The following is a 17,216-nucleotide window of genomic DNA, read 5'->3' on the forward strand; positions in this document are numbered from 1 at the left end:
ACGCTCAGGCACTCCCTACACACGCGAACTTTTATTTATTTTTATTTTCTAAACATCTCTCCTTCCAACCTCTGGTGTTTGGGTGCAAATAAATATACTTAATTCTTTATTCGCGTGCGGCTCTCGCCGGTGCGAGCGCCACACACGTATATCTCGGGGAACGTCCTCACGATCATATAAGCCGGGTTCGTTCCCAGTTCCCTTTCGACTTCCTTTTCTGCGACCTTTACGCCGCCCTCGCAGCGAGGAGAGAGTGGGACGCGGCGCTCCTGCGTATGTATTTGCATTTTACTGCCGGCGCAATCTATCCAAAGCGACCTTAGTTATTGTGGTTGTGAGCAAGAATCTGGCGATGGCAGTTTATTCCGGGATCGATTGACGCGGACTGCGCGGCTGGCTTACACAACCAGATCTGCTACAAACTGTATTTGAGGCGGGAGCCAGGAAATGAATCCGAATGGGTATTACAAATACGAATATTTTCCCTGTCCTTTAACGGTACCCCCAAATTTTCCTGCTTGCGAAGGACGGTCTCCCTCAGTCAATAGCCGTGCCCGCCTTTCTGCATAGCAGAATCAGCGCATTCCAGACTCCATCTCTCCAAATATATATATATATATATATTTCATTGCACGTGATTTTTGGGGTGGAGGTGTTTATATTTGTCTTATTCCATTGTATTCTCTTTCTCCAACTGTAACCTTACAGGTAGGATTTACAGTGAATAATAAATAAATGAAATGAAACTACCTTTCAGCGCAGTTTTGACCACGTCTACTCAGAAGTAACTCATTTGAATTAAATGGGGCCTACTCCCAGGTAAGTGGGGTTACGACTGCAACCTAACCTGTTATTATCATTCATCAAACCTTAGCCCTACTCAAAGAAGACCTAATGAAGTGACCCCCCCCGGTCATATTTACTGATTTTAATGGGCTTACTCTGAGTAGGACTGTCCTTGGTTACACAACCCATTATTATTATGAATTAAAAGAACAGAGGAGGCGTAATGGGATTGTCTCTCATTAGTTCCCACTTTCCCCTAGCATTCCCACCCCCTGTCTCCCCCCATTTCTGCCCAGTGCGGCGGCTTACCTGTTGGGTGAAGGCGGCCTGGGGCGAGGAAGGTTGTTTGCTGCTGGCGCCCAGCTGACTCTCCGGCTTCCCGTCGCTCGCTAGCTCCTTCGTGTCTGAGTCGACCGGCGTGGCTGGGAGCCCGAAGCCTTCTTCGGCATCCGCCATGTTCTAGACTGCTGAGCCCCCCCGCCCCACTCCTGTACAACGGCGAGAGAGAAAGAGAGAGAGAGGGAGAGAGAGAGAGAGAGAGAGAGAGAGAGAGAGAGAGAGAGAGAGAGAGAGGAGAGTGGTGAGTCTTGGCGATGGTGGAGAGAAGGTGAAGAGACCCACGGTCGCGTCCCCTCTTTGCCACTGCAACAGTGCTGGATTTATAAGCTAAACTATAGCTTAGGGCCCCACTCTCTTGGGGGGCCCCAAAAATTTAAAGGGCAAAAACCTGGATGCACTTCGATAAAATACATATTTTGTTATGTGCGAATGGCTTTAGATACCTATTATATGCTACCATATAGCATATATTCAACTCCAAAAAACGGCGACAATTTGTTGTTGACAAAGGACAGCTGGACATATAAAGGGCCCTATTGCCTTCAGTAGCTTAGGGCCTCATCAAACCTAAATCCGGCCCTGCCCTGGAGCGAGGGAGACCGAATGATGGGCGGATAGGCCGAGAGAGCCACGGCTGCCAATTCAAGGCCGGTTATACCCGCGTTCCTCAAAGGCCTACGCCTGCCCCCGCTTCAAAGACCAGGCCCCAGAAGAGAGGCTTGTTTGGGGATCCGTGCTGTCTCCCTTCTTTTCACATCGACAGGTCCCCAGTCTTACAGATAGACAGAAATGTGCCTGTGCTGTGCGTAAATCTCCCGTGCATGGGCCATCCCAACACACAAACACTTTTAAAACTTATATGATACGAGGTAAAATGCCACATTCGCTAATGGTAGAAAAAAAGCAACCTGTGCCGTTAATACAGCACATTGGTGACATATGTTCACACAGTTGTTCAAAAATAATTTTACACCGTTTATCAAATATGTGGGAAAGAGACAATTACTTACAAAGTGCCACGAAAACTTACAAACAAATAAAGTGAACTTGCAATATCAGATTTAACTAGGTTCTTACAAATTCTTGACTCAGTTTTTCGTTTTTAAAATAAGTTCCAGAAGATTCAAGAAAAGGGTAAGTTCAGCGTTGTTCCCCGTAGCTGTGAGGTGCCGGGAACAATGTTGTACATACGCTAATGGAGCTGTGAATCATCACAACCGCAATCGCATTCTGTGCCTATGTGTACAAGCCCTTGTGTATATTGGGTGTGCATATTGGATCAATGAAGCTTTCTTACAACTTTCCTTGGTTGCAATAACCCCGTGGACACTTACTGGGGAGTGAGACCCCTTCCAGTGAATGTGATTTATTTCTGAATAAATTTGCACAGGCTCAGGCTGCTGGGTTCCTAGACCCGGGAAGTCTGTGGGGCTTAAGGCATGTAAGGATGTCCAAGACTGCAACACATTCTTGCGCTACTTGTTTAGTTGGGTCAGTGCGTCTGCTAACCTCCTCTTCACACATGTGTCATATGTGCAGAAGCACATATGTGTGCACGTGTGTTAATTAGCACACAAATACATATTCTTTACGTACACAAAATATGCATGCACACACGCAAGCATAAGTGTACTGACACGTACACATATTCTATATGTACACAAATATATGCACACAGAGAAGCATACATATACATACATACATCTGGGTACACACACAGATTCTACAGTAACCAAAATATTACACATGTACACGTGCAAGCATGGATATCCACGCATATGCATCTTCCGTGTATACACATGTATATTCTGCATGTACTCATAAAGCAAGAATATGTATATATACCCGTGCGTAAAACAAAGAGAAAGATTCGTGCGCACACATCTATGTACACACAGAGACAGCGAGGTCAACAGAAAAAGTGGTATTGACCTTAGACGTCGAGTCGCGGAGGAAGCGTAGCAATGGAAGGCGTTTGTCAATTTCATATAGAAAAGGCCCAGAAATATTTCATGTCGAAAAGGCCCAGGCAAGATTTCCTTGCTAAAATAGCGCCCCCCCCCCAGCACCGCCAAAGTGGGAATCACTTTTCCAGCAGAGGCCAATTACCGATCCATACCCCCCCCCAATGATTTTTCATTTCTGCGTCCAAACAAAGCAGTAGGTATCTACAACTGAATATGCTGGTATATTGGGGGGAGGGGGAGAGATCCCTCGTGAAAACCCGACATACTTCGCAGGTTTAAAAAGAGCCGAAGACTGGACCCATGTGAACAGAATAATGTGGACTTTCTTTTTTGCCCCCAAAGAAAAGGGGTATATTTCCTCTGATAAAATGAGAAAATTAGAGGCTGTACAATTTGCTCTATAGCAAGCTACGAAGAAAATGGCCATTACTTGATGATGATGATGATGATGATGACGACGACGACAAGGCCTTGTCTTTACTTTTAGGAGAAATTATATAATTTTCATATATGTTCTCGTTTATTAAATGCACCTCCGGCTTTGGTCTTGAGGAATGTTCGTGTTTTTGTTTTGTTTTGTTTTTAAAAAGGCCATCTCCTAAAGTTCAGTAAGAAATAACGAAGGAAGGAAATTCCAGCAAATCAAAAATCAGTTTCTCATACCAACACCCTAATATATGTATTTTACTTGGAAGATATTTCCTTGGCGCTTCCTTCCAGGTAACCGGGAATGAAATGGAAGACTCTCAGTGCAAGCTGTTCTCTACAAAAATCTCTACTCCAAAGCAAGCCCCACTAAATTCAATAGAACTTACTCCCAGCTAAGCATGTATCTAGAATTGCAGTCCGGATCCCACTTATTTACTTAGAAGTAAACCTAACTGAAACACAAAGCGACTTGTCTTCTAATGAATCAGTGATTAGAACCTATAGGCCCCTAACTTTTCATTGCTGCTTTTCCCTCCTCAGTTAAATCTTTAGTACATTTTTCTAAGAAATGTCCACCGAAATCAAAAGGGTTTGCTGCCTTTTAAAAATACAGCCGCTTGAAGAAGAAAAATAATTGAAATGTACGGGAAATATTTCCTATTAGTTCAAGTTGGGATGCTAGCACAACTCAAGGGAGCAGAGCATTCTAGTTTTAAAGAAATAAAGGGAAAAATATCATATTTTGAATCTAGTTTCCAGAATATTACAGCATAGACTGGCTATTTAAAATAATTCAACTGCCCTGTTTCCCCGCGCCTACATCCTTAACAAAAAAAGCCCGCGAATTGTAGAGAAACCAGAACGAGCGTTTTGTGTTCGTTTTTAATTAATAAAAATAATTAATATATCAGCTCCTTTCACCAGCATTTAAGAAAATTTATTTAAAGGAGAATTTAGCCCCAGTGTGAAAATAGCTTTAAATTCGCGGGGGATTTATAGGAAAAACAACAACACCATCCAGTTTCAAACCGCTGAACCTAGGCAGGCTGTTTTGTGAGTTAAAGTCATGGAAGTCTATGGGGTTTACTTCCGAATAAACAACGGTAAAATTGGACTGCAGGAATCATTACAAGGGACGTGCTCGCGCCCCAGCTCTAGAGAAACAGGCGCTGCTCTACCTCACCTTGGAAACGCTAAAGTTCCAAGTGGGGTTAGCGGGAGGCAAGTGATTCAGAGGTAGAAAGCAAGGTCAGGCTGAATTCACTGAACTGCTGGCCTGAGGCTAGATTAGAGGAAGGGTCCTCAGAGATTTCTAGACTCAGAGCGGAGGGTGCCAAATGACTCAAGATCACTGCCTGTTCATTTTCTGTAATTTACTCTAAAATCCCCCCTCCAGCTCCGGGCACTGGGAGAGACAAACGTGGCAACGTATCAGGCGTGTGTGAACAAAACAAGCGCGAGAGGAACGCCTCTCCTAACCTTAAATCGCTCTCGGAATCGGCACAGAAGGTTTTCTCGTGGAAGAGTTGGGCCAAGAAGGCTGGCGGTGCGGGAGGGGGGGCGGGCGGGTAGAGAGAGACGGGGGGGGGGAGAGAAATATGAATGAGACCCTCTTGCTTCTCCCTCCGAGAGTTGCAGAGAGGCAATCCGCCTTGACAGAACCAGGCCGCGGCTGGATGAAAAATGCAGCCAGCCAGCTCGAGCCGAGCAGGGAACCGCAACTGCTCGGCCAGGCGCTTCGGGGAAGGAATGAAATGGAAAGGGGGGAGTGCACCGCTCCACACACACACACACACACACACACACACACACACACACACCAAGGTGCCTGCAAACTGGATCGCCACCCCCTCTGCAAGATCGAGGGACTAACTGGAAGATCTCTCCCCTCAAAGCAAAACACCATCTCCCAGCTGTCTTGCTGGGGCCTTGTTTTCTGGCTCGCTTCTCTCTCTCTCCCTCCTCCCCCCCTCTCTCTCAGTGTGTGCGTGTGTGTATGTCACCCACACACCCAGAGGTCCGAATTTCCCCTCTGAGCCTCGGGCGCCCCCACCCCCCACGATCGCGCATCCGGAGCGCGAGAACAGCCCTCGTTACCTTCTAGCTTTGCCCGGATCCGGGCAGTCACCGCATCTCACTCACAAAGCCCTCAGCCTGGACGCAGCATTGCCGCCGCCGCCGCCGCCACCATTGCCATCTCCTTGCTGTATTCTCGCCGCTCCAAGTGCAATAAAAACCGAGGCTTTCCTCAAGACAGCATCAATGAAATGATGTGAAGGGCGAGAGACGACGAAGCGGGGGGGGGGGAGGAAAGGCCCCTTCCCCTACTTCTCCCCCTCCCCTCAAAGAAAGAAAACCCGTCCAGTCCCTTCTCTGCCTCCCGGACACAACTCCTGGTAGCCCGCAGAGGAGCGAGTCCCTCCAGGCGATGCCTTCCGGAATGAGAAGGGTCCTCGCCTCCTCTTCCACGCAGCTGAGAACCCCGTCCTCTCCCTGGACGCTCACAGATTCCCGGAAAGAGAGCTGGGAGGGAAAAGTTCGGGGTAGGAGCGATGGCGGAGGAAGCCCCTAAAGAGCAGGTTCGCTTCTTTAAGGCCGGGAAAGAGCGAGCTCGGCTGAGGAAGACGGAGCCCTGCGCGTCTCCAACCAAGTGCGTTGAGGCGAAGGGAGCGCAGCGTCTCGAGCGAGCGCCCAGCTCACTCTGGCCAACCAGCTGCGCTGGTGCAACGGGAGGCTGGCGCTCTCTCGCGCTCTCTCTCTCCCCCCCTCCTTCTCCTATCCTATCCTACCCTCTCCCTTCTTCCTCTCCTTTTTTCCCAGCCTGATTTTCCCTCCCAGGCCACAGGAAAAAAATAATAATCTCACAAAGACAGTCGGAGGGATCTCTCTGGATTCCCTCCCCACTTCGCCTCCTCCTCCCCCCTCCTCCCTCTCCCCTCCCTCCTTTCTATCCATCTTTCTTAAGCAGAAAGAAAAATTCAAAGCTTCAGAAATCCCCTTTCTCTCTTTCCTCCCCCTTTTTCTTCCTCGAAAAGAAAAGAAAAGCCGTTGGCTTTTTTTTAAAAAAGGAACAAAAACCCACACCTAATACAAACCATTCCCCCTCGGCTTCCAGTCTCCAAACCAGCCTGACTTCTCTCGTGCATTATATCTAAGGAGATTATTTCTTAAAATAAAAACAAAAACGCATCTGTTCAAAGGGAAGCGGTGCTGTCTTTGTAAACCAAATCACACGGCGGTAGTTTTCGGGTTGTTCTTATGGGGAGAGAAATAAGACCACTGTCATGTTGTACTGTGTGAGAGATCTCCCAGGTTATTTGAGGATCTGCTCCTCCATATATATTTTGCCATGGGTCCTACCACCGTGTAAATAAATACATCTGATCTGATTGTCATCTCCTTGTTACTAACAATGATTATTTTCACTGCACAGGTTTATTTTTTTTAAGGACCTCCACCTCCCTACGAATAATCTCACCCTCTTTTTCTAAAGAAATAAAGAATGTATAGGACACACACACACACACGACAGAAAGAGAGAGAGAGACTATATACATATACAAGCTCCAAGAACCGGCTTTACTAAAAATAATCAACCCGTCAAGAGAGCTGAGGATGTGGTTTTTTTTGTAATCTGTCTTTCTCTTCTCTATATCTTAACTTTCTTTTCTTTTTCTTTCAAATGTATTATTTTTGAGGGTAAAGTTGAATAGGTCGAAGCGAGGATAAACAGCCTCCCTGGCTCTTTCTGGAATCTGAAGAGGACCAGGTTGATAATAGCCACGTGTGGTCATTTTTAATTATTATTTTTTTTAAAAAAAAGGGTTTGGTATAAAGGATCTTTATTTAGCACTCTTTGAGCTCTGCCTCCGCTTTCTTGCATGATTCCATGTCGTTCTCTAAAATGGAATTTGGAGGTTACCGAGAGCTTCAGCGCCTCTCCAATTCAAAGAGAGCCCCATTTGCAGACCGTTGGACTTTCTCTCCCCCGATAAATTGGGGATTAGGTTGCCACGCACCTAGGAAGAAGTCAACTTCAGGGAACAAAGTGGAGCTTCCTGCCGAGTAAACATTACAGGGTTTCACGATTAGGCAAGGCGAGCGAAAGGCCCGTTGGAGTCAGTGGGGCTTACTTCTGAGGAAGCAGGCATAGGATTGCGCTGTAAGCCTCGCTGCAATTCAAACACTGATTCAACATTTGCGCTGGAAAGTTCATCTCGTCCAATAAGGCGCGATCTGCTTGGATCGCTTTTCGAGCTGGAGGTAAAAGCGGGGGCTGGGGGGGGCCCTGAAAGTGGAGATCAGTCAAGCCTCGAGGGGCGAGGAATTCTGTGGAGTTTGCTAGCACCCGATTGCAAATCTTTCCCATTCGTAATCCCTTGGAAAAGCAACGTGGGCTGCAGGATACTGCACCCACATAATGCCTTGCAAAATAAAAACCCTGAGCATGAGAGTAAGGCATGTAATATACACACTTCTTGTTTTTATTCTGCGGGCACATAAACAGAGACTTTGCCATGCGTTTCTCAGCTCACCTTCTAATATGTTATACGTGAACCACATGGATTAACATTCATTATGTTGCAAAGTGTGCGTATACGTTCGTGTATCATGCATTATAGATTGGTATCGTTATAGACTAGTACCCTTGATAATAGAGTTTGTGCTTTTAATACTCACGTTTTGCGTATATATGTATACAAAAATGATTGTGTATTGATCGTATGTGTGTGTATACAATCCACAACTCCACCTTAATATTGTGTTGGTTTGTATAACATACAAGAACAGCAACAACAGCTTAGATAGAGAGTCCTAAACTGGTATATGTATTGCACATTTTAGAAACCGCCCGAACATTTGGCCCAACCCCAGGCAACGTTTTGTCCGGGGTAAATTCCATGGATTCTATGTAGACTGTATTTTAATTACATCCGGGTGAAAATCAGTGGGATTTTATTTCCCCGCTAGCTGCAGAATTACTCTGGAGGAATGAATTTTCGCCTATCGAGTTAGAGCTTGATGCAGAAACTAAATCAGCCTCCAACTTTCTTTCCTCTCTGTTCATGAAAAATATCCGGAGAGATATATGAATAGATAGATAGATGATAGATAGATAGATATAGATGATGATAGATGATAGATAGATAGATAGATGATAGAGATGATCATTTACTGTATTGTTTCCACAGCACATTTTCAATATACAAAATGCCTTGGATTTTTATTATGTTGGTGTGCGGGTGTGCGTTTGTATGCGCGCCTCTGTTTCAAACCTCCTTCAGTTTTGAAAGAGCAGGCTCTTTCTGAGATTTGCTTATATCTTCCAAACTTTCACCAAACCCTACAAATCTTGCAGATAACCCCGCAGCTGGAAAAATAACTTAAACCACGGGCGATTGTGTGCACGAAGTTCCACAAAGAACAGAGGCCAGAAGCTGTCGTTCAACAAGGACAACCCAAATCACAGCCCAAACAGAGAACGTGTATTATGGGTATAGAGGTGCACACGCACGCACACTGAGTAAAATATCACGAGTTGAAACGCGTAAGCAAACGGCCTGCCTTCCTGAGCTCTATTCGGCCCGGCAGAAACCTACTTCAAGTCCAAAGGCTGCTTCCAGAGACTCCAGCTATGAGCTCCTTTCTCAAAACTAGACTCTATGCAACACATCTATAAGCACGACCATCTTTAAAATCAATAAACAATATCTATATATGTATATATTTAAAATCGATAGGCAGGATCGAGGCGCTGAGAAGGATGTTTCGGGACATCTATACCGACAGGGAGGCAAAACCACGTGCTTAAATCTCGCCCCCACTGCAATCCATGGGAATCCAGGGCGCTACAATTCGGACCGGATTCGGACCGTTCGTCATTTGGTACGGGTCAGTCCCAACACCAACCACCGGACATTCTGAAAATAGTAGCAATACAATGTTCTCTCCTCCCCCCCCCCTCTCTCTCACACACACACACTAAAATTCACCATTGCTACATAGAAGAGACCGATCCCCCCAAAACTCTGCGAAAAGGACCATCTCTCACCTTATGAAACCCAAACCAACTATGCAAGGGCTCCGAAGCAGAGCTGAAGACGCCGCAGACAACCACGACGATTTCTGTCCCTGCTGCTCCAGGTTCAAACAAGACCAAAAAGATTCGTGGGGAATCTCCTGCGGAGGTAGCGCCCTTCCAGGATCTTGTCAAGGAGAGAGACAGTCTTGCCCAGCCTCGCGAGCGATTTGTGGCCTCTGACAAATTAAATATTACTGTTTATTACCAGCCATACTCCAATAAAATAAAGCGGGTTCGAGGCGATCGCTCCTATCTCACCAGCGCCTGCACCTATAGGACACGGAGACGTCACCGCGCACGCAACCGGCCCCTTTGTCATGCTTGAGCGCAGCAGTAATGGAAGGTTAATTTGTGTTCTTCTGCTTTAAATCCCCATCAGTCAGTTTCCCCCTCTTCTTCTTCTTCGTCTTCTGGATTTTTTTTCCTAGAAGGGGGGGGGGGGTGCTGGTTGCAATTGGGAGGAATGTAGCCCTTTTAGAAGGAGGAGGGGGAGTGCTAAGCGGGCAGAAAAGGTGGGGGGAGATATGGAGGACTGAAAACCCAGATTCTCGTGGACTAGATGGAGGGCCAACTGGCCGTATCGCTAGACCGCACTTGTGGTGGAATTAAACCGCATGATGTGTCTGCATGGCTGGTCCTGTTTCTATATATTATAGGAAGCGTGGAGAGCTGCATCTTGCAAAGGCGATCTGGGCAGATCCGATCTCAGGAGCCCATCTCTCTCTCTCTCTCTCTCTCTCTCTCACACACACACACACACACACACACAAACACACACACACACAGCGATATTTGGGTAGACCTGACATCGCAGGCCCTTTGATCTCTCCGGGGCTGGGGAGCAAGAATACTGACCTTATAGCCTCCTTTCTTTCCTGGTCCCCAATCCCCAAATTTACTGTCAACGGAGACTGGGGAATATTTTTGTTTCGTTTTGCTTTTTTTATCATCGACATTTTTGTAACCCCTCTCTTGCAGATATTTCGCAAGCTGGCCTTGGCAATCGTTCGCCCTTTGCTTGCTAGAAATGCGATGCCTTCCCCAGCAGGAATCGAGACTGGGGGCGGGGGCGCTGGGGAGAGGCAAGAAATGGTTGCTGGGGACTAAAATAAAATACGAGATGAACCCAGGTCCACCGGGAAGACTGGAAGATTCCGCTTCAGGATCTAGCTAGGAGGTAAGAGCGGGGTAGGGTGGGAAGAAGTCTCTCCCTTAGTCCCGGACCCCAAGTCGGACCCTTGAGGGATCCCCATTTCCAGACCGGCTTTGAGGTGCTGATGTCCTCTGTTGGCCGGCTGGATTCAGTCAGAGGTTTCCGGCTGAGGATTTGAGACAAGGCCCATCAGAGGGGCCTGAGTACCAGTCTGCTGGGGGTGGGGAGTTGGGGGAAGCGGCAGGCGGAGGGAGCGAAGCACCTCAGAGTTGCAGATGGGTATCAGGTGAAGACCCCCCTCCCCAGAAACAAAACGGCCGCAAGGAGCGACTGAGAGCAATCCGTCTCCTCTCTGCGTGTCTTCGCTTCAAAGGATGCTTGCCTTCCTATTCCATCCCGTTGATAATTGACTCATAAGGATGTGGGTGTGGGTGGGTGTTTTAAAAAAGAAATATTCCTGCGGGCCCTTTAAGAATTGGAGGCCTGCGTAACTCTCAAAACAAAGTCATCCCTGTAATTATGGACCGGTCCCCTCCTCTTGCATATGTGATAGGCCAACCTTTATATCCTAGGCTGACGATTTGTGCGTGTTTGTGTGTTTCTTTGCTCCTTTTAATGGACCTAGATCGTGTCCAACGTTTCCCCCACCTGATTCCAAAGAGAACCCCCCAGTTTCTTATGGTTGAAAATAAAGAAAATGTTTTACTGCTTTCCATGTTGCAAAGCATTGAACGGAGAGGGTCCTCTGTGTTCATTTGGTAAAGTAGGCAGAACATCATTTGGTAAAGTAGGGGTTCTTTAATAGAAATCTAATATAAGTGGGTTTTGATTAAATTGCCATATTTGCCCAGGCAAATATCCACAGAACTATGGCTGGGATCCGTAACACAAACAGAACTAAGCCTCGATGAGCTCTGTGGGGCTTGCTTCTGAGGAATTCTCCCGAAACAAGGGAGTTTCTTATTGCCACCCTCGAAAGCATTTAAAGCAAACCTACACTAGATAATATATGTGGATGGCTGGTCTCCTAGCTAAACAGCTCAATAAGCACTCAGCTCGATCCTAAACATACTGGCTCAGAAGTCCCTTTGAGTTCAACGGGACATAAACTCTAGGATGCGCACAGCCCGAAGGGATTTAGTAAAAAAGCAACCAAAAAAGAAACAAAAACCCTGGACTTTACCTTGCGACTGGTTGTTCCTAATCAAGGCAATAATTATCTTTTAAAAAAATTAAACCTAAGCACACACCTGGAAGAAAGCCCTATAGGACACAACAGAATTAACTTCTGCGAAAATGTGTGTAACTTATTGCGCTGTAAGTTCGGGCTTCTCTCTCACACAATGGACCAACATAGTTTCCTGCGTTGATTGTACGTCTGTATTGTTTTCCCCCCAATCGATATCTATTTGGGGCGAAGGGAGCGGGAAATTACATTTAAGAAATGCTTTTACGGTGGCGTGTGTGTGTGAAAGAGAAATAAAACTATTTAAAAGGTGAGCTTTTGTCCTGATAAATGAGTTTTCATTTGGAGTGCAGGTTATTTAATTATTTCAGATAAATATATACTGGGGTTGGGGGGGGGGAGGACAAAAATAGACAGCCCGAATCAGTTTAAAGTAATGTTAAAACAAAACACCGCTTTAAAAAGAGAAGTTACCCACAGGGCAGAGGTTAGACTTAAAACTAAAGAACTGAAACTATTGATAATAACATAAAATCCGAGGAAAGCATGCAGATTTTCTCCCCCTTGTCTCTCCAGAGGACAAATTCTGGGGCAGAAGCGACTGTCCCAAGAAACACCGAAGGAGGAATAAGCAGATGGTTCGTTTCCTCTTCCTAGTAATTTTTTGGTTTCTTTCAGTGCCCCCCGCCCGCTCTAATTCTCCTCTGCTCTCCACCGCTGCAGCAGTTGACGATCTTGCAAAGTTGCAACCCGAAGCATATCCTCTCTCCTCGAAATCGGTTGGGCTTACTTCTTCCGAGGTGGGGGGGGGCACAAGGCGACATATTCGACAGCTGGAATTGCTCTCGTGGAGGGGGGAGTCCTTCGCCAGGCGAGCTGGCTCTTAAGGGGTTGCAGGATTGCTCCCGATCCTTGACACCAGGCGACTTGGATGGATTCCTTCCTACTTCGGTGGATGAATGGGCAAAAGGGCAGCTCAGGCCGACCTCAGCTCTTCGGAGCAGTCCTCATGACGACTCCGATATCAGGCTTGCTGACCCCTCTCTCCGCCTGCCCAGTGGCCTGAGTGCTGGGGAACGAAATCGGCGAACTGAACATCTGAGAAATTGCCATGAGGACCGTATCCGTGCAACCGGGTTGAGGATCCCACCCATACAGTTTTGACTACATAAAAATGGGGGGGGGAGTGACATCAAGACGAGGAGAGCCACATCTGTTAAAATAGGGCCATTTAACCGCAGAACCCTGGTAGTTATTTCTCAAAAGTCAGGCCCACTGGGGATTGTTCCCTAGTTAGTGTGCTCTCAGTATATCGCCGGTTTTCTTCCTTCACTTTGCATCCTAGAGCTTTGTCGCTGAACCTGAAAGATTCAGAATCTTCCAAATATTTTTTTTTAAAGGGAAAAAGAAAACACCTTATGTTTTGGCAATGAATCTTATTTTACTGCACAGGAGGCTTGGATCCAGGATCCTCATTGCTGCGAACAGTTCCATTAATTTTCACCGCAGCTGACAAATGTGGTCTTATTGTTCTCCACCCCTTCCTGCAGATTCAGGTACCTGCCCAGACTGAGAAACCCTCATCACATCGCACTATAGTAAATAGCAAAGCGGCGAAGGCTTCATTAAATCTACCGAACAGCTAGAGAAAACTCAGTTCGTAACACAGGTTTATCTCTCTTTTGTGTGGGGGGGGGTGTGAATAAATCTGCATTTGTTAAAAGTACAAAGCTGTTAAAAGGAAAGTGACTATATGGGGGCGGAGAGAGAGAAATTCCCTCTCAGCGGTTCACTTCCTCTTATTCTGCCTGGAACCCACAAAAAAAGTCTGCAGCACCGCTATTTCTCAATGGGCATCATTTACAAAAACGCCTAATATATATACATACACACATCACACACAGGGAAATATTGTACTCGAAATTTAAGGGGAAATAATTATCATGGATTGCAATGTACCCCCAAAGCTCAGAAAGAATATTAATATTATCAATTAATTATTATGAACTAACCATATTTATTATTAAGAATATAATAATAATATTTACCCTTCTAGGATTCCCTGAGCTACTGAGCTGAATGAGACTTTTAAGACTGCTCAGAAACTACTGCGGACGGCACCTATTAGCGTTCCTGCAGCCTGAGTTAAGTAGTACCCAGTTAGTTCAATGGGGCTTTGCTTTCAAATGAAAAGGGCGTTGCCGTCTTGGTTGGAAATCAATTCCATTCAAACCAGCGGGATTTACTTCTTGATCAGGGAATCAAAGGGGGGAGTCCTTCTCTTTCGTTCTGCATTTCGATTTATATTTATCGCCGTGAAGTTTTCTTTATATGCCATGCAAGCCAGAGGCGACATCTGAGAACCCGAAAGAGTTTCAGCAGGCGACTGGTGGTCCCGATCCAGCTGAAAGCAGGCCCGCCTAGAAGCGAGACCCAACACTCACTCAACAGGGAGCAAAACTCACCCAACTGCCCTGAGATATCCGCGCAAAGTAAGACGCTTCAGGGTATCCCTCCGCCGTTCTGGTGAAGCCAACGGGGCCGGACTAAGTCATCTTGTTCCATTGATATTGATGGGACGTCCGGCCTGATCCTACAGGGTCTCTTCGAGTCGAAAGCCCCGTTATTAAAGGGGCTTTTACTTCCCAGTGAATTGATTTAGACACAGGCCTGCTTTTAGCTGGATCGGGGCCATCGCTTTCCCCAGGAGTCGGTGCTGTTGGTAGGTCGGCCCTGGGTTCACATTAAAAAGTGGGGTTTGACTGCAGTCGCTATTTTATTCCCCACCCGACCCCCCACCCGCCAAACACACCACACAAATAAATAAACACAGAAACTGTTTGACGTCAGACGCTGCTTTGAAGGAAATGAGAATTTCTTCTCCTCACCTCCCTCACCTCTAACCCTAACACGCCCCCCCCCAAAATACCGCACCCCACTGGTTTTGAACTGGATTACTGTGGGACTCAAGAACCGGGCGGTAGGTTTACCCGGCCTCTAATTTCTAAAGTCACAAACAGGTGGACACATTTTTTTTAAAAAAAGTTATTTATTTTTAAACAGCTAGTTCAGGTGCTTTTTTATTTTTCTTAGATGAAAACCCCATTTAATATCCACCCCCCTTTCTCTTGCAGTCCATTAATCTCCCCCTCCACCTCAGGGTTGCACGAAATTGAAAGGCAAACAGCGCGGCCTTAATAGCGCCTGCGTTTAGAAAGAGCATATTGTATTTAGATGGAGTAGAAACAACTTAGTTCTCTTTCTCTTGAAGAAGCTGCCGAGCGCCTTCTCCCCCAGGCATAAAGGCGAAAGGACGATTGCTATTTTCTGTTGTCTCTTCCCCAGCTCCTCTGCGGCGCTCGTCTAGGACGAACTGAAATGAAGCTCCCTCACTCTGCAGGTCTCCAGTGTTGCACAGCCCCTGCAAAGTTCCCCCATGGGCCGTAGTGGCAGAGCATCTAGAAGGTCGTTGGTTCGATCCCCGCCATGTCTAGACGAGGGTGGGAATATCCCTTGAAAGCCCTGCAGAGCCGCTGCCGGTCAGGGCCAATGATAGTGAACTAGATGAGCCAAGGGTGAAGAGAGGTAGCTAGTTAACTAGGGCGTCCGCTTGGCATGCGGAAGGTTGAATCCTCTGAAGAACCTCTGCCAGTCCGTGAAGATGGAGCAAGGGTCTGAGTCCGTCCAAGCCAGTTTCCTATGTTCTGCTGTTTAAAGAACAGAGCAAACTCTAATACTTTCATACTAGGAAAACAGAACAAAGAGGTTTTTTAAAAAAACCAAAATCCACCCTGCAGGGGCGAGGGTTTTTTTGCGGGGGGAGAAGCAACTTCTACTTGTAGGTAGACAGCTAGCATCTCAGGGTTCAACCTAATCTTCCATTTTTATGGAGTGTTTTGGGTTTGGTTTTTGACCACGACCACACAACCTCCAGTGACTCAATCCGGAGAAAAGTTGTGTCCTCAAAATGTGGGATTTTGGTCAGTTCGTCCCTTTCCCAAGGGAAGAAGCAAAGCAAGCGGACGTCCCAGTGGCGGTGTCCGATGATGAACTTTCTCGAGTGTCACCGAGCTCTTCCTCGCTACCCCTTCTTGGCCTCCAAAACTTGCTCTCCTCCCACACAGCGAGAAAACCTGCATCTACAGTGGTACCTCGGGTTAAGTACTTAATTCGTTCTGGAGGTCTGATCTTAACTTGAAACTGCTCTTAACCTGAAGCACCACCTTAGCTAATGGGGCCTCCCGCTGCCGCCGTGTGATTTCTGTTCTCATCCTGAAGCAAAGTTCTTAACCCGAGGTAATATTTCTGGGTTAGCGGAGTCTGTAACCTGAAGCGTATGTAACCCGAGGTACCACTGTATTATTTATGCTTGCATTGATACTCCAACCTTTCCTCCAAGCCAAGGGGCTCGAGGTGGCGTACAAAGTTTCTCCCCCCCCCACACACACACACTTTATCTTCACAACACCCCTGCGATGCAAGCAAGGCTAAGAGGCAGCGTCCGTGGCCCAAGGTCACCCGGTAAGCTTCGTGGCTGAGTGGGGATTCGAACCCCGCTCTCCGGGCTCCTAGGTCAGTACACCACATCGGCATCCTTTCTTCAGATTCAACCGGACGCCAACTGGTCTCTCATGGAGCTCAGCTGGCAAAACCATAAATGAATGAGGGAACAAATAAGCAAACAAATTTCCCACGCTAACGTCACCCTCACTTCGCGCACCTTCCTTAATCAATTACTTAATGGGCGAGAGAGCTCTCATTGACGCCAGAAGGGCCATGCTAATCTGCAATTGCCAAACATCACGTCAATCAACGCCCGATCGCCACCTAGAGAGGGGGGGTGGGGTAGACCCCCCCCCACCCAAGCCGAGATAAGCCCCTTCTTCGCGGACCCTGAAGAAAGGGGTGCAGGCCGGGCTTGCCTTCCCTTTCCCTTTCAAACAAGCAATCGCTCTTCATTCATAGAGTTTCATTCACAGAACTGTAGAGTTGGAAGGGACCCTGAGGATCACGTAGACTAGCCCAACCCCCTGCAATCCAGGAATATAGAGCTGTCCCATACGGGGATCGAACCTGCAACCTTGGCCTTATTACCACCACGCTCCAACCAACCGAGCTGTCCTCTTGTAATGACATTGGGTAGAGGGGTAGGTAGGGTGCCTGGGTGTGAGGCAAAAGCTCCCTCGTCGCGATTCTTTCGTTCAAAAGAGAGAGAGAGGGAGGGAGGGCGACAGTGTAGTGTAGTGGTTAGAGTGCTAGACCACGACCTGAGAT

The 17,216-nt window shown here is 47.0% G+C and overlaps 1 protein-coding gene across 3 annotated transcripts in view; it reads right to left on the bottom strand.

Annotated features, from left to right (window-relative positions):
• Positions 1-17,216, bottom strand: part of TBX5 (T-box transcription factor 5) — a 98,129-nt gene that overhangs the window by 42,691 nt on the left and 38,222 nt on the right. The window contains exons 1-2 of one of the 3 annotated variants that reach the window (XM_082202902.1): positions 9,574-9,767; positions 1,096-1,274 (exon numbers count right to left, since the gene is read on the bottom strand). In XM_082202902.1, the coding sequence (XP_082059028.1) occupies positions 1,096-1,242 (147 nt within the window). In that variant the 5' untranslated portion in view covers positions 1,243-1,274; positions 9,574-9,767. Of the gene's footprint in view, positions 1-1,095; positions 1,275-5,618; positions 6,221-9,573; positions 9,768-17,216 lie in introns of those variants that run through there. The other 2 variants (XM_082202900.1, XM_082202901.1) reach the window with 2 other exon arrangements.

The sequence above is a fragment of the Podarcis vaucheri genome (assembly GCF_965113315.1).
Source record: "Podarcis vaucheri genome assembly, chromosome: 16".
Classification (NCBI taxonomy): domain Eukaryota; kingdom Metazoa; phylum Chordata; class Lepidosauria; order Squamata; family Lacertidae; genus Podarcis; species Podarcis vaucheri.